The sequence below is a fragment of the Aethalodelphis obliquidens genome, unplaced genomic scaffold (genome assembly GCF_003676395.1).
Source record: "Aethalodelphis obliquidens isolate GAN/ISIS:26980383/991018 unplaced genomic scaffold, ASM367639v1 scaffold6, whole genome shotgun sequence".
NCBI lineage: Eukaryota > Metazoa > Chordata > Mammalia > Artiodactyla > Delphinidae > Aethalodelphis > Aethalodelphis obliquidens.
In genome coordinates, this window is record NW_020837950.1 from 75,628,173 (window position 1) to 75,644,678 (window position 16,506).

General features: G+C 66.4%; 1 protein-coding gene across 4 annotated transcripts; it reads left to right on the plus strand.

The window, feature by feature from the left end:
- Nucleotides 1-4,262: 4,262 nt before the first annotated feature.
- On the plus strand, nucleotides 4,263-16,501 carry DGKQ (diacylglycerol kinase theta). Of its 4 annotated transcripts, none has more exons than XM_027104002.1 (23): nucleotides 4,271-4,777; nucleotides 6,572-6,651; nucleotides 7,370-7,469; nucleotides 7,892-7,977; nucleotides 8,058-8,183; nucleotides 8,536-8,689; nucleotides 8,767-8,838; nucleotides 8,938-9,038; nucleotides 9,141-9,394; nucleotides 9,481-9,571; nucleotides 9,693-9,747; nucleotides 9,872-9,933; nucleotides 10,228-10,378; nucleotides 10,812-10,850; nucleotides 11,449-11,564; nucleotides 12,949-13,100; nucleotides 13,301-13,449; nucleotides 13,544-13,722; nucleotides 14,005-14,105; nucleotides 14,194-14,340; nucleotides 14,431-14,542; nucleotides 14,624-14,776; nucleotides 14,991-16,501. In XM_027104002.1, the coding sequence occupies exons 1-23, from the start codon at nucleotides 4,480-4,482 to the stop codon at nucleotides 14,997-14,999; spliced, it is 2,787 nt and encodes a 928-aa protein (XP_026959803.1). In that variant the 5' UTR covers nucleotides 4,271-4,479; the 3' UTR covers nucleotides 15,000-16,501. The 4 variants fall into 4 exon arrangements, with proteins under 4 accessions (XP_026959805.1, XP_026959804.1, XP_026959803.1 ...); XM_027104001.1 differs by having other exon boundaries at nucleotides 4,273-4,777; nucleotides 15,082-16,501; XM_027104003.1 differs by lacking the exon at nucleotides 14,194-14,340 and having other exon boundaries at nucleotides 4,269-4,777; nucleotides 15,082-16,501.
- Nucleotides 16,502-16,506: the final 5 nt, after the last annotated feature.

Consider the following 16,506-nt stretch of genomic DNA (forward strand, 5'->3'; position numbering starts at 1 on the left):
CGTCCGGAGCCTGTGCTCCAGAACGGGAGAGGGCACAACAGTGAGAGGCCCGCGTACTGCAAAAAAAAAAAAAAAAAAAAAAATGTACACGAGGGAGTTCCCTGGCGGCCCAGTGGTTAGGACTCTGGGCTTTCACTGTCGAGGGCCCGGGTGCAAGTCTTGGTTGTGGAGCTAAGATCCCACAAGCCACGCAGCAGGGACAATTTTTTAAGAACGTGGATGAAGAAAGAATCACAGTGGAGCAGCAGGCAGTTAGGAATAAAAGGTGTGGGCTTTTTCTAGATTCTGTGATGTTTGTGCCATTTATCGATATTTTTCATGTTTAATTTGTTGTGATTTTTTTCTCTCATTCTGACTAAGTGTGTTTCTAATTTTATCAAAATAATTCTGCATTTTTTCTTAAAGAGAGTCCCATTGACTTCAGGCTGCCCCACACCTGGGCAGGCCCAGCCCCACATTCACCTGGTGGTACATCGGCCAAGTAGAGACGCGCCCGAGGCTGCACAACACGCCGCCCTCTTCCTGAGACTCGGGCATCTTCGCCATCTCAGGGCGGGCAGGTGCTCGTGGCGCAGGACTCAAAGGCCCTCCCCAGAAGGGAAAAGGCTGCCCAGCTGGCCGAGAGGAAACAAAGAAGGCCTTCACTGAGAGCCACCACTGAGCGGGTGGCAGGACCAGCCAGGTGTGGGGGGGATGCAGACACGGTCCCTCTCAATATTCGCGGAGCCTGTCTTTGTGAGTCCGCCTGCTGGCGAAGACCCGCTCGTCCCACCGTCGGCAACGCTCGCGGCGCCTTCGAGGCTGTCCGCGGATGGACGTGCGCGGATGGACGGGCCCTGCCTTCTCGCTTCTGCTCACCCGTGAGCGAGCCCTCTTCCTGCCCCTCCGGGGCCGCGTTTCCGCTCCTGTGATTTCGGTGGTGATTCTGCGGCTTCCACGGCCCCCGGCCGAGGGCTCTTCACATCCAGAGTCCTGAGCGCCGAGGGCTCTTCACATCCAGAGTCCTGAGCGCGGGAGGCCGGGACGTGCCCCGCGGAGGAACCCGTGTGCCGGGGAAGCTCCGTCCGGGCCGAGGGACAGCGCTGCCGGCCGGGTCAGTGCCTAACGAGCCAACGACGGCGTCTGTTCACTAAGTGGTCTTTTGTGTTGACCCATCGGGGAAAACGCCGTGCCGAGAGGCTGGCAGGAAGCAGCCCGGTGTTTCCCCAGGAGCCGGGGGTGAGAGTTTGCAGAGACCACATAGAGCATGACTTTGAGAATACTGACAATTGACTGTAACCAATAAAAGAATCACCTCCAGAATATATAAAGAACTCCTACAAATCAATAAGAAAAAGACGCTCAATGGAAAGGTGACCAAGGCATCTAAGCAAGCCTCGCAGGAGGAGGTGCAGACGACAGACAGATCCAGGACGAGCTGCAGCCTCTCTCACCAGCGCCACCGGACAAGGGCCAAAGCCGCACACACCTCTGCACCCTGACCAGAAAGGCTGAAATTGTGACACTGTTAGTGTCCAGCGCTGGCCAAGGTCTCCCACGTGGCTGGTGGAAGTATGAACTTTGATTTTTGTGTGGAGTCTTGGAAAGCTGTTTGACATTATTTTCTACAAGTGAACATAGCACGTCCTACTTCAGCAGACACAAGGACATGTATGTGTGGTAACCAAACACATGGACGAGGATGTTCCCAGAAGCATTTTCCGTAACAGCCAAAGTCTGGCACCAACACCCAAGCCCACTGGTGCAGAAGGACTGAGAGGCAGGACCCCAACGGCGGGCCAGACTCTCACATGCCCGCGACGTGAGCAGCAACAAAAAGACCCTCAGTGGAACTCAAGACAAAACGTTGGGTGACACAGGCCAGTCACCAAACAATGCAGGACTGGCTGTTTCTGGGCCTTCCAGGCAGGCTGGCAGGTCTGTGCGTACATTAGTTTGCCTCGGTTCCCACACAAAACACCACAAGCTGGGTGACTTAAAACAACATTGATTCTCCCACTGATTAATATGCTGAAACTCTAGCCCCCATGGAATGGCATTTGGAGGTGGGCCTTTGAGGATAATTAGGGTTGGATGAGGTCATGAGGGTGGGGCCCCATGATGGGATTAGTGTCCCCACCCCCATGTGCCAGCACAGCCAAAAGATGGTGTCTGCAGGCCAGGAAGCGGGCCCTCACCAGAACCAACCACACTAGCACCCTGATCTCCAACTTCCAGCCTCCAGAACCAAGATAAATAAATGTCTGTTGTTTAAGTTGCCTGTCTAGAATTTTATTATGTGTCCCAAGCAGAGGTTTAGATTTAAGCTTCATCTAGAAGCTGCTAATTACTTTGGAAGGTATTCCAAGCAGGTCAGGGGACAGTTTGGTGGAAGTATGTTTGCCATTTTAGTTACTATGCTGGGTCAGAAAGCAGTTAAAGTCTGCGGAAATGGTCAGACGTGGACTTTTCTTCTCAAGATGTTTTTCCTGTACTCCGCTTTCTCGCAAATGGAGAAAGATATGTCCTGAAATCCTGCGTCCTTAGAAGTCAGCTGGTTTCAATTATGGGGAGTGGGCTTCAATAGAAACCCCTGCTTCTTACAGGCACCATGGCTGGGTCACAACCCTCCTGGGGCCAAGAAGCAGGTTGGCCTGGGGCTGCTTGGGGGTTGCTGAGGAGAGGAGTGTGGGCGGTCAGGGCCCTGTGGCCTCAGGGCGTGGGGAGGAGGGAGGGGGCCGGCAGTGAGCTAAATGCTCCAGGGCGCAGGGGCCCGTCTGGGGAGCCCCGGGCGAAGGGATGTCCTTGCCTTTTCAACATCACGGCCCCGGGGCTTTGCAACCCATTTCCCCTGTTTGTCTGTTTGTCCTCCTGGTAGCTCAGTCCTGGCTCCTTCCGTCCGTCCACGGCCAGGCACTGAGATACCAAGTGGCGTTTCCCGCCTTATTTTTCAGTTTGCTCTTGTCTGTCTGCCCCAGAACTCAGCCCCAGGGTGGGCAGGGGTGCCAGCCGAGCGCCCTGGTGCACAGCCGGTGCTCCAACAGGATTGGGAGCCCAGTCCCCCCCACTCTCAGGGGTTGGCTCCGGTCTTTGGGCCCGTCCCTGGCCCCGCCCTCCCTCTCTCCCGCCTCCGCAGCCCCTCCCAGCAGGCCTAACACACTTCCAGGCATTTCCTCCCTACTACGCCCTCCCCCGGACATTATCCTCCCCTGGTTGTGTCCCCTGCCCCGTTCTCCTCCTCCTCTGGGGCCCTGCAGCCCCTGCTCACCCTGCCGTGCCGGGGCCTGTCCCGAGGGAGGGCAGCCCACAACGACGCAGCAGGGATCAGGCAGGTCCCCCGGAAGCGCCGTGGCCCACGACGCCCGGCTCGGCGACGCGCATTACAATCCGCGGTCAGGCCCACAGGGGCGGGGACCCCGGAGCGCTGTCAGGCGATGGGGCAGGATGCCCCGCGTGGACGCGACCCCCACACGTCCTCGAGACAACGCTGGGGGGCAGGGCAAGGGCTGGATTCACTGCCTTCCCTGGGAGTGCGGTGGGGGCGGGCCTTTCACAGCGGGGAAGGGTCCGGGAGGCCCGGGGTGGGGTCGCTTTAGGTCGCCCACGAGGTCGGGGTCCAGAGGGAAGGATGCCAGCCCCTCGGGCTTCCCAAGTGAGAGATGATGGGAGGGAGCACCTCCTGAAAGGAACCACCCCGTCTGTGATGAGGACAGGGGCCGGGCGCCGGGGGTTGCTCGCGGCGGGGCAGGGTCCACGCGTCCGAAGACCCTGCAGACTGAGCCGCCCATGCACGGCTGGTGGGAGCACACAGGGCAGACAGGCCGTCCCAGCTCCAGAGCCATCTCCATCGCCTTCCTCCTCCACCATGGACGCCCAGACTGGGGCCTAGAGGGCCTAGCTCCTCCCCGGACCTCACCCTGGGACCCCCTACCCCGAGACCGCAAACCCTTCCCCGGCCCTCTGACGCCAGACGGGGGCCCCCTAGGGCAGGGCCTGGCCTCCAGACCCCACTCTGGGGACCTGGGGCAGTGCCGCACGTTTGCCGGGTCGCCCTGAGCAGCCGCGAGCGGGATCCCGGTGCCGCGTGGGAGGCGTCCGTCTGCGCAGGCGCGTGCCCGGGCGCCGCAGGTGCAAACACCTCTCGCGTCGGTGTCTGCAGGTCGTGTGCCTGTCTCCTCCGGCCACCGGACCTCGTCGGGCCACCTGATCCACCCACCTGCCCGAAAGGCCGCGGAGCTCGGACCTCGGCCCACCCACTGCTCCGCAGGCCCGCCCCGCTCGTGCCCCGCCCCCATCCCGCAGGCCCCACCCCGCCCCCGCCCAAGGGCCGGGACCCCGCCCCAGACCCCGCCCCGCGGGTGCGCGCCTGCGCAGTGACGGCAGGCGCAGTCGGAAGCACGGCGAGGACCGCGGGGCACAGCTGGGGACGGCTGCCCCTCTTTCCCGCAGTGCTGACCCCGCAGTCGTCCTCCACTGGGGCTCGGGCCGCCCTGGCCGGGGATGGCGGCGGCGGCCGAGCCCGGGGCCCGCGCCTGGCTTGGCGGCGGCTCCCCGCGCCAGGGCAGCCCGACCTCCAGCCCGGAGCTGGGCGCCGGAAGCCGCTCGCGGTCGGGGCCGGGGTCCGGGCCGGGGTCGGGGCCGGGGTCCGGGCCAGGGTCGGGGCCGGAGCGGGCGGGCGCTAGGCCCCTGGGCCCCGCCGCGCCGGGTCACAGCTTCAGGAAGGTGACGCTCACCAAGCCCACCTTCTGCCACCTCTGCTCCGATTTCATCTGGGGGCTGGCCGGCATCCTGTGTGACGGTGAGCGCCCGCGACCCCATCGCAGATCCCAGTACCTGGGCCAGAACGGGCACCTCACCTCTGACCTCTGCACTTCCAGCAATGGCCTCCCCAGGATAGAGTCCCTTGCCTCTCGGGGCAGGAGTGTGCCAGGCCCAGACCTCTCCGTGGAGGTGATGAGGGCCAGCTCCTGCGGGCGTCTGGGGGCGTCCAGTGGCCGCGGCCCCTCCCCCAGGCCGGTGGAAAGATCTGCTCCCTAGGCGCCCTCACCTGGCTTGGGATCCAGTGGGGAAAGAACGTCGCGGCAGCGCAGGGCAGGTGCAGTGAGTGCGGATGAGGCCAGCGAACCCTGAGCAGGTGCAAGGGGCAGCAGTGCGGCCAGGCAGGGCTGGCCTGGGCCACTGGCTCCCCTGGGCTGGTGCTGGCCCATTCTCTCCTGGGTGCACACTGCTGCCCACAGGGCCTGAGTGCTGGCGCTGCCCAGGCTCAGACTCCCAGAGAGCTGGGCCAGGCCTGCCACCCCGAGTGTGACATGCCCCAACAGGGCTCACACGCCGCCGCCAAGCCGGCCTGGCGGGGTGAGGAGGCCCTCCCTCCTCTGGCTCCTGGGCAGCTGACACGTGTGCTGCCAGGGTCCGCTCTTCTAATCCTGCTCGCTTCCGCAGGGGACAGGGCGGGGAACCTCTGCCCTGCTCAGGGAGACGGGCCTTTGGCTCTGGGGACAGAGGGAGCATTCAGGCTAGAGCCTGCAGAGGAGACTGGGCGCCTCACACAGGATGCCTAATGCCAGGGCAAGTGGCAGGTCCCCCTCGCGGGTATGGCCTCCTGAAGGTGGGCACTAGGTCTGAGGGGCGAAGAAGCCCATGGAAGGGAAATGGGGGTGATGTGGAGGCCTTCACTGGGCAGCTGTGCGGACCTTCTCCCCAGCTCTGGAGAAGGAGCCGGTGACCTCAGCAAGCAGAGGGGCCTGACAAGGGCATGGGAGGAAGAGCCCCTTCTGCCAGGGAGCACCCAGCATGTGGGGGGAGCAGGGACTAGGTGCATGGGCCAGAGGAGGAAGCTGGGGGCCGCCTGCCCGCAGCCGAGCCAGGCTGGGTGCCCCCCCAGGATGTGTAGGGTGCCCTCTTGCTGCCCCCGTGGGCCTTGAGAGCATAGCTCACCACTGTTGGAGCCTCTGGGCTGTACTCCCTGGGCCGGGGCAGGTGCAGCCCTCATTGGGCCAGCCACCCTGCCTGCCTCGGGGGGCTGGGGGGATCCTGGTCTATCACAGACTGGCTGTGGTCTGGGCAGGCACATCGTGTGTGGGAGGGGTAATTAGGGGTGTATGCAGTTGTGGGGAGTGAGGGAAGGGTGTCCCTGGTGAAGCTGGTATAGGGGGTAGGTAGAGGTGCAGGAGCTGGCCAAGTGCCCGCCTGCCCACCCATCCCCAGCAGAGACTTGAAAGAACTGGGCCTATGTGTGCGTGTGTGTATAGGGCGCTGGACGGGGGACTCTCGGGACCCCAGAACACACCGTCATCCAGGACGGTCAGAGCCACCAGGGCCCTGCTCCCCGCTCTGGGCTCTCTGGGGTGGGACAGAGGATCAGGTTGTCTCCATGCCCTCCCCCTACCCCTATGACTAGGGTTGGGGTCAGGAAGTTTTGGGAGGGTGGGCCCACCGTGATAGGCCATCTGCCCCGTCACAGAATGCTGACACCCTACCACACAGCCCTTGGCGGTCCCCCTGGCTGCGGCGTCCTCCCGCGTGCCAAGACCTGGGGTCTTTTGATTCCCGGGCAGGACGGGGGCAACTCACGGGGCTCTCATTCCCATAGTCTGCAACTTCATGTCCCACGAGAAGTGCCTGAAGCACGTGAAGACCCCGTGCGCGAGCGTGGCACCCAGCCTGGTCCGCGTGCGTATGGAGCATGGGCTACTGCACCTGCGGGGGGGAGTGCGCGGAGGGGCAGGGAGGCCAGCTTTTGTGGTGGGGAGTCAGGCCAGCATGTCGGATGGGGTGGGCAGTGGCCCAAGCACTGGGGGGCTGGGGTGGGAGTGTTCCCTTGTGCTGGTCTGGGTCCCTGAGCTGCAGACTGCATCCCTGCCTGTGAGCCCCTCCCAGGGCAGCAGCTGGGCGTCACTTCCCGATGGTTCTGACCCTGTCTTCTCCAGGGTCCCTGATACCCAGCACTGCCCCTCCTGCCTGTTGGTGGGCCTCCTCCACCTGTACTTTATCCGGGTGGCCTGAAGTGTATCACGGAGGGGAATAGGCCTGGGGGAGTGGCCAGCACCTGTGCAGCTGGATCAGGCCTGGGCAGGACCAGCCGGGGCCTGAGCTACAGTGGGGGTTGTCTGAGATCACGGCCCAGGCAGCCCTGAGTTGGTCGTGCACAGGGAATGGGGAGGTCAGCATGCAGGGCAGTCCCCGGCAGGACCCCTGGGAGCATCGAGGGGCTGAGAGGCACACACAGCATCCTGTTAATCGTGCTCGGGAGGACCGAGGGGTGTGTGGCGGTCAGGCAGGTGGCATGGGCTGGTGATGGGAGCTCCCTGGGACAGAGAGGAAGTGGGGCTTAGGGACCCGGTTGCCAGGCCTTAGGGCCCAGGCTGAGGCCGAGCTCTGCTCCTTCCAGGTCCCCGTGGCCCACTGCTTCGGCCCCCGGGGGCTCTACAAGCGCAGGTTCTGCGCCGTGTGCCGAAAGGGCCTGGAGGCGCCCGGGGTTCGCTGCGAAGGTACCGCCAGGAGCCTGCCTGGCTCCTCTGGGGTCTAACTCCCTTCTCACCAGGGACCTGGCCTTTGCTGCCCAGGGGCGCCCAGCCCTCCCTGCGGTCAGGCGGTAGCTCTAGCGTGGGGTTCGGGGATTCTGGAGCTGCCCGCGCCGGGAGGCGGGGAGGCGGGGAGGCGGGTGCAGGGGACCGCAGGGGCGCAGGCTGCGTGTTGAGGTGGGCCCGGAGGGGAGAGGAGCGGAGAAGCTGGTCCCCATCCCGCCGAGGGAGGGGGGACTGCTCCTGTCTCGCACGTCGGACCCCAAAAGGTTAAAGAATGTGCGGTCAGGGGAGGGGCGGCCCCAGACAGGAGCAGAGAGGCCGGCGAGAAGGGGTCTGGCAGGGTCGGTGGGCAGCGGCGAGAGGCCCTAACCCTGCCCGCCCCCCAGTGTGTGAGCTGCACGTTCACCCCGACTGTGTGCCCTTCGCCTGCAGCGACTGCCGCCAGTGCCACCAGGACGGGCACCGGGACCACGTGAGTGCGCTGGGCCGGGGGCCGGAGGGCCGGGGAGGTGGGGGAGGCTCCGCGGAGCCTGCTGACAGGCCTCTCCGCAGGACACGCACCTCCACCACTGGCGCGAGGGAAATCTGCCCTCGGGCGCGCGCTGCGAGGTCTGCCGAAAGACTTGCTGCTCGTCCGACGTGCTGGCCGGCGTGCGCTGCGAGTGGTGCGGCGTCCAGGTGGGGCGGGGCGGAGGCCCTGGGGGCGGGGCGGGAGAGGCGCGGGTGCGCTTGAGGCGGGGGCGGGGGTCCTGGGGGCGGGGCGGGATGGATGTCGCGGCCAAGACCTGTGGGGCGGGCTGCATCGTCCAGTGGCAAAGCAGGTTGGGGGGCGGGGGTCCTGGGGACAGCTCGTTTGGATCGGGGTGTTTTCCGGCTTTTGGGGTGGGGGTTCGGTTGTGCAGGGGAGACTGAGGTTGGGGGTTGCGTGGGAGCTCAATGTGGCCCCCCGGGAAATCACTGAGGGCCGGCCTGGACCCAGGCCCTCTCCTGTACCAGGACCCCAGGCTCGAGCCCGTGCCCTCTCCCCCAGGCCCACTCGGTCTGCTCCGCGGCTCTCGCCCCCGAGTGCACTTTCGGGCGCCTGCGCACCATGGTCCTGCCGCCGGCGTGCGTGCGCCTGCTGTCCCGCAACTTCAGCAAGATGCACTGCTTTCGGATTTCCGAGAGCACGGCCCCTGAGCCCGGTGAGCAGGGCGGCGGGGAGCGGGCGTCTGGGGTGGGGGCCGGCCCTCGACTGAGGCCAACTGTGACCGTCCCGCAGGGGAGGGAGAAGACAGCGTGGACGGAAGCTCCCCCGCCGGCCCAGGGAGAGAGGTGATGACACTAGAGTCCAGTAAGTGCCCCTTAGCAGTGTCCAGCCCCGCATCCCATGCCCCGTTCCCCCATCCCGTGCCTCGTTCCACGGATTTGCACCCACTTCCCTGTGGCCCAGGCAAGCAGACTCTGAAGATCTTTGACGGCAACGACGCAGTGCAGCGAAACCACTTTCGTGCCATCACCGTCCCCCGCCTGGCCAAGAGTCAGGAGGTGCTGGTAAGAGGGACCCCGCAGCCGCCTTGCAGGCCCGTCCCTGGGGGGCTGCGGGGACCCAGCGTGGCCTGGCTCCGCTCACGCCCACCCCCACCCCCCTCCAAGGAGGTGGCGCTGCGGGCCTACTACATCACGGAGGACCCTCAGGGCTTCCAGCTGCAGGCGCTCCCTGCACCTGCTCTGGCTGGCAACACCGGGGCCTCAGGAAAGGCCTGGAGCGGTGGGACCACCGAGGAGGAGGGCAGTAGAGGCCCAGGGGCCCGAGACGCTCCCAGCATCACTCGTGTTCCCGAGGCCTGGATCATTCGCGCTCTGCCCCGCACCCAGGAGGTCCTGAAGATCTACCCTGCCTGGCTCAAGTGAGACCCAGGTCCCCGGTAGGGTCCGCGGAGGGAGGGAGGCGTGGGGGCTGTGTGACCCCAGCTCCTGAGCTTGTCCCCTGCAGGGTGGGTGTGGCCTACGTGTCCCTGCGTGTGACCCCGCAGAGCACTGCCCGGACTGTGGTGCTGGAGGTCCTCCCACTGCTCGGACGCCAGGTATGTGTGCTGGGCCCGCCCTGCCTGGCGTGGTGGCCCCGTGTGGGTCTTCGGGAGGCGGGGGGGGGGGGCAGGCGTTAGGGCTGGCCCAGGCCTGATGCCCTGAACTCCACCCCAACAGGCCGAGGGGTTGAAGAGCTTCCAGCTGGTGGAGGTACTCATGGGCAGCAAGCAAGGTGAGGGCAGCCTGTCGTCAAAGCCCTGACCAGTCCTGCCCCCAGGCGCCGGCGGCCCTGGGCAGGTGCTTTTGGAGGTGGCCGCGGGGCCTGGGGCTGATAGTGGTGTCTCTCAACTCTGCAGTCCAGCGCACGGTGCTGGCGGACGAGGAGCCTTTGCTCGATCGGCTTCGTGAGATCCGGCAGGTCAGTGGGTGTGGACACTGGCCCCTGGGGAATGGCTGGCCTTCGGCCATGGCTTCTACCTTGTAGAGAGGGAGTCTGTCTGCCCTTAGGACACAAGGCCACGCTGGCGGGCAGCTAAGCATCCCGGCCAGCAGTGCCTCCCCTTCGCAAGTTCCCCGTGTGTCCTTTCTCTCCTCTCCTTTCCCGTCTTGGCGGCCTTCAGCCTGGGGCGTCTTCCCTTCGGCCCCCTTGGTGGACGGGGGGTGGGGAGGCCCGTCCCCTAGTGCTCTGCTCGGCGTTCCCCCCTCCCCGCAGACGTCCCTGCGGCAGATGAGCCAGACGCGGTTCTATGTGGCTGAGAGCAGAGTGGTGGCCCCGCGCGTCTCTCTGTTCGTGGGTGGCCTGCCCCCTGGCCGGTCCCCCCAGGAGTATAGCAGTCTGCTGGACGAGGCTGTGGCCAGCAAAGGTGCGACTGCCTGGGCTGGTCCGGGGCGCTTGGCCAGGTGGGGGCAGGGCGGGAGTCCTGAGAGCAGGTGTGCGGGCTGCCGGGCCGAGGCTGCGTCCCCCTGCTGCCCCGCTCCCCCCAAGCACTGGCTGAGCCTTTCCCGAGCTGGTTCCTGGCCCAGAGGGTCTCCGTCCTCACCTCTGGGGCCCAGACCCCATCACCTCCTCTGAGGAGGTTTCCTGCTCTGGGCCCTGGGGGGGTGCCCTGTGCCTGGAGTGGGGGGGGCGCTTCCTGGGAGAGCTGCGCTGTTGGGTGGTGTGAACTTATTCCTGGCCTGGGGGGCCGGGTGGGGCTGCCTGGGGTGGCGGCCCTGGGTCGGGGGTCTGGGGGGCAGGCCCCTGGCGTCTGACGGCAGCGTGCCGCCCCGTCCCCCCCCCCGCCCCCATCTTTGCAGCTGGCCTGGTGTCCGTGAGCCACGTCTACTCCGCACAAGGTGAGCCCCCACGGGTTGTGGTCATGTTGGGTCCGAGGTCACTCCCTGGAGTAGCTGGAGCAGCCTTGCCCTCTTGCTTCACCTTGTTTGGGGCCCGTGGGCCGGGGAGACGGTGCTGTTTCATTTCCTGGCTCACGGCCGCGATGCTTTTACTAAAACGTGACTGAGGTGCAGAGAATGTTTTCTCCACAACCTCTTGTGCTCATGGGTTCCATCTTTTATGGCGGGAAACTTCAGATCTCCGCAGTGGGAGGACAGTACCGTGAGGCCCGTCTCCCCTCTGTGGGTCCATAGCAGTTACCAACGTCCTCCATGCCTCTCGCGGGTCCTGGGGGGGGGTGCGGGTCTGCTCCACCCTGCCTCCAGGTGGCCTTCTCTGGCCACCCAGCATCTCCTGTCTCTGGGCCCGGCTGTCCTTGGAGGCTTCCCCCAGGGGAGGGAGTCACGCACTGCGGGGACGCCTTGGGACGGGCTGGCCTGAGGTGGGCCGTGGCCAGAACTGGGGCCATTTGGCCGCGGGAGGAGGCGAGGCCCCAGCCCAGACACCGTGTGGGTGGCGGCAGGACAAGTAACCGAGCTCACGGCCCACCTGCCACAGGTGCCGTGGTGCTGGACGTGGCCTGCTTTGCGGAGGCCGAGCGGCTGTACATGCTGGTCAGGGACACGGCTGTGCACGGCCGGCCGCTGACCGCTCTGGTGCTCCCGGACGTGCTGGTGAGTGGCGCCGGGGCGGGGCCTGGGGCCATAGCTTGCACGGCCAGTTTGTCTAATACCCGGTCAGTTGGAGCAAAGTCCGGGTCTGTGTGCACGGCTGATTCACTCCGAGGGAGGGGCCCGAGGTCCGATGGAGAGAGGCCGGCACGCCACGTGACTGGCCCTGCAGCGGACACCTCTTCAGGGCTGGCCTGTGTTTGTGACTGTGTGTGCGGCCCTCGCAGGGTCGTGGGCCCTGGCCCCGCTTTTCCTGCCCTGGAGGCCTCTGCAGCCCTGCTCGCACCCTGGGCCTCCTCTGGCCAGTAGGTGATGCTCCCTGACCCTGGAGGCTGTCCCAAAGCCCCAGCAGTGCCCCAGACCCCGCCCTGCGCTGTGTGCCCTAGTAGTAGCTTCTGGTCCTTGGCCCTGCTGGCCCCCAAGGACCCCCCGTGGTGACCGGACCCCAGTTCAGGCCGAGCAGGATTAGAGCAGAACGAGTTCAGGGTCTGTGACTGGGTGAGCCACGTCTGCACGTTTCTGCTGCCCTGTCCTACCATCCAGACAAGGAGGCGGCCACTGCAGGTCAGGGCCCCCCTCCGCCGGCTCCACGGGCAGAGACGGGTGGGTGATGCCGACACGCACTTTCTCTCTCCCGGCAGCTGCCTGCCCTGGGCTGAGCAGGTAAGTGGTGACCGCAGGCAGCTCGGCCCGGTGGCTCACACGTCACCCCAGTGTGTTCTCGGCCTTGAGCCACGGCCGAGCCCGTGTGCGGCCGCTGCCCGCTGTGTCTGCGCCCGTTTGTCTCCTGTCACCCAGCAACCCCCGTCGCGGGGACCCCAGCCCCCGTCCTCACCACGTGGGGACCCCTGCTCCCTGCCCACTCTCGCGGGCGCTGTTTCTGCCGTTGTGTTTGGGGGCGGGCTTTGTCCCGTGGCCCAGGGGAGGCCTGGGGCCGCCCTGCGAGCCAGGCTGCCCCTCCTGACTGCCGTGTGGGTGGGCGGGGGCCTGGCAGTGGGCTGGCTCTGAGAGGGGCAGGCGGGGTCCTGCGTGGGCTTCCAGCCTAGGCTTCTGGGCCATGTGGGTCTGGTGGCGGGCATGGTCTGAGGACACGTGGCGTGGCAGCTGTGGCATGGCCGATGTGCTCAGAGCTCCAGGCTGGCCAGTGCCTTCCCGCCCCACTGGCCAGGGGTCTGTGGGCGCCCCTTCTGTTGTGGGATGCAGCCCGAGCAGGCAGTGGTGAGGTGGGGTGGCCGCGTGGCCTTCCTCTGGAGGGGCCGGCCCCAGACTGGCTCAGGCAGGTGGGCTGAGGGGCAGGGGCCGCCACTGCCAGGCCGCGTGCTGGGGGAGGCCCGGCTCTGTCTCTGGGGGTCCGGCCAGCCCGCCCTAACGCAGTCCCATCCGTCAGCACCTGAAGCTGCCCCCACACTGCCGCCCCCTGCTGGTGTTTGTGAACCCCAGAAGCGGAGGCCTCAAGGGCCGCGACCTGCTCTGCAGTTTCCGGAAGCTGCTCAACCCCCACCAGGTCTTTGAGCTGACCAATGGGGGGCCGCTGCCCGGGTGAGCCTGCCAGAAGGGGTAGCTGCCCATGCCCGCCCCCCGGCCAGCAGGAACAGGTTGGGGTTCGGTGGGTCGGGACCCTTGAGGGCACCCTGGGTGGGGACGAGCTGTGGCTGCTTCTGCCCCGGGGGTGACCTCCTGTCCCTGCTTGTTCGCGGCCATGGCCAGTGCCGGGACACGTCCTGTCTCCCTGCCGCCAGGTTCCACGTGTTCTCCCAGGTGCCCTGCTTCCGGGTGCTGGTGTGTGGCGGGGACGGCACCGTGGGCTGGGTGCTTGATGCCCTGGAGGAGATGCGGCACCGCCTGGCTTGCCCAGAGCCTGCCGTGGCCATCCTGCCCCTGGGCACAGGTGGGGTCAGCTGGCACGTTGGGGGATGGGGCCCCGGGCTTGGCGGGGCGAGGGGTGGGTGTGGAGAGTCAGCGTGTGTCTTGCCGCTGTCCAGGGAATGACCTTGGCCGGGTCCTCCGCTGGGGGGCGGGCTACAGTGGAGAGGACCCGTTCTCCGTGCTGGTGTCGGTGGACGAGGCGGACGCCGTGCTCGTGGACCGCTGGACCATCCTGCTGGACGCTCATGAGGCCGGCAGTGGGGAGAACAGCGTGGCAGACGCGGAGCCCCCCAAGGTACCGGTGTGCCCGGGCGGGGGTGTGGCACCCGGCTGGCGTCTCTCTACCACGTTTGTCCAGGTGTTCGTCCTTGTCCCAGCCACGCCTTGGCGTTGGCACCAGCGCTGTTCCCTCGTGGACACGGGTGCCGGGCCTGGGGATGGCCGGCTCAGAACCTGAGTGTGGGGCAGTCACCGGACAGAGCAGCTCTGTGACAGGAGGCCGGACCCACCACAGGGGCAGCGGGGAGCACATGGTGGGGGCCGACCGGGGCCAAGGGACAACGCGTCTTGTTCTCAGATCGTGCACATGAGTAACTACTGTGGGATTGGCATCGACGCAGAGCTAAGCCTGGACTTCCACCAGGCACGAGAGGAAGAGCCCGGCAAGTTCACGAGCAGGTGCCGCGGGGCAGGGGTGGGTGCGGGGCTGCCCTGGCGACCATGTACTTCCTGGGGGCTCGCCCCGTGACTGTAGGTCCCCCGCCAGGTTCCACAACAAGGGCGTGTACGTGCGGGCTGGGCTGCAGAAGATGAACCGCTCCCGCGGCCTGCACAGGGCCCTGCGGCTGCAGGCGGGGCGGCAGGAGGTGCAGCTGCCTAGCATCGAGGGGCTCATCTTCATCAACATCCCCAGGTGCCCGCACGCGGGGCGCCCGGGCTCCGGCCCCCCCCCGGCCTCCCTCTGGCCTCCCTCTGACCTGTGTGCCCCTCCTTCTTGGTGCAGCTGGGGCTCGGGGGCCGACCTGTGGGGCTCCGAGAGTGACTCGAGATTCGAGAAGCCACGCATGGACGACGGGCTGCTGGAGGTGGTGGGGGTGACGGGCGTCGTGCACATGGTGAGCGCGGGGGCGGGGGACCGGGGGGCCGGGCTGCGGCGCTGCGGCCCTCTGAGCATGGCTCCCCCTCTCCCCCACCAGGGTCAGGTCCAGGGTGGGCTGCGCTCCGGCATCCGCATCGCCCAGGGGTCCTACTTCCGTGTCACCCTCCTCAAGGCCGCACCTGTGCAGGTGGACGGTGAGCCCTGGGTCCAGGCTCCCGGGCACATGATCATCTCGGCCGCAGGCCCGAAGGTACGCCCGGCGCGGGCTGGGCAGGGGGATCGCTGCCCACAGGCCTCGGCTGCGCGGAGTGGCCGGCATGGCCTGGGCGCCTGGCGGTCCTGCTGCGGCTGGTTCTTCCCTGACGCGGGGAGGTCGTGAGGCTGGATGAGGCCGGCCAGCCCCCAGGGAGCCCCTCCCCACAAGCCGCGGTCACACCACGCTCCGCTCTTTCCCCTTCTGTAAGATGGGCTGAGATGGCAGCGGCCGTCCTAGGACCCGGCACCAGGTGGCCTGCAGTATTGCACAGCCCTCAGACCTTGCCTGTCTCGGGACAGGTCCACATGCTCAGGAAGGCCAAGCAGAAGCCCAGGAAGGCGGGGACCCCCAAGGATGTGCGAGCAGATGGGGCGCCTGCCCCTGAGGGGGACTCCAAGTAGAGGCGGCTCCTGGAGCAGCGCTCGCTGGTGGATGTACTCGCCCACAGCCCTGCCCTTGGGTGTTTCCCTCTTGTCCCGTCCCCGTGCCACACACAAGTGCTGGGTGGCCTTCGTCCCAGTGATGGGTGGGCACGGGGCTCTCTGGGGCCCGGGCCACTGTCCTGGAGGGCACACACTCCTCCCCAGGTCCCTCTGCCACCTCTGACCCCTTCAGCCAGGCAGTGCTGCACCTCACCTCATGCCCCTTGGGCTGGCCCCCTGGATGCTCCTACAGGGCAACTGGCTCTCTGGACCCTGGGGTTGCCCAGCACAGACACGGGACACCCTGGCCACCAGCTCTTTGGCCTCACCTCTCCACCGAGGGCTGTCCTGGGGGACGTGCCTCTCCAAGCCCGGGTGGTGTCTGGCCGGCCCAGTCGGAAGCTGGCTGGTGGCCCCGGAGTGACAGGGCTGGGATGGGAGGGCCCCGAGGAGGCCAGGTGGTGCCCAGGAGGTAGCAGGAGCCTGGCTGGGGGCCCAGAGGAAGTGCGGAGAGCGTGCGGAAGAGCGGGGGCGGCTTCAATCAGCAAGGCCGACGCGGCACAAGACCATCGCGGCGCTCGGCCTCCCATTTGCCGACAGTCAGCACACGGGTGCCGTGCCCACTGCTGGGCAGACAGGACTCGTATGATCTCCGTGCGTCTCCACGCGGAGACCTGGCGAAACAGGATGCAAACGTGGCTGTCTGGCGGGCCACTCGCAGAGCCCCTACCACAGAGCCCCAGAGTTTAGCCGGCCCAGAGTCTCGACCTGGTCCCCAGAAGAGCCCGACCCCAGCTGCCTGGGAGCCCCCAAAGCCCCAGAGAAGGGTCCACGAGCCCCTCTCCTGATCGCCTGGTCTCTTTGCCTTTGGCGCTGTCTTGCCGCTGGGCCCTCGCACCCTGGGTGGTGGCCTCACCCTGACATTCGGCCCCAACCTCGGACATGGCCTGCCCAGCCCCGTACCCGCCAAGCTCGTGCCAAAACTGTCCAGACACGTGCATCGGAACAGCCGTGGGTGGCGGCCCGTCCTCGCCACGTGCCTCTGGTAGCCGCTGTGTGTCCCCAGGTCTGCGTCCCCGGGGATGGCATCAGCTTCTGCTTTGTGGGCCCCGTTGGTCAATGTGGACCGTCTTGTAAATTTTGGTTCAGGTGAACGTGTCCTCTGTGCGTGCGTGACTCTGTGTGCCCGGAGGGGCTGCGTGGGCTCTGCTCCGCCCCCCCCTCATTTGTAACTTATCACCTAAAGGTGACCGTAATTTATATGTGGGACAAATACAGTCTGGGCGTCCTGTCCTGCTGCCG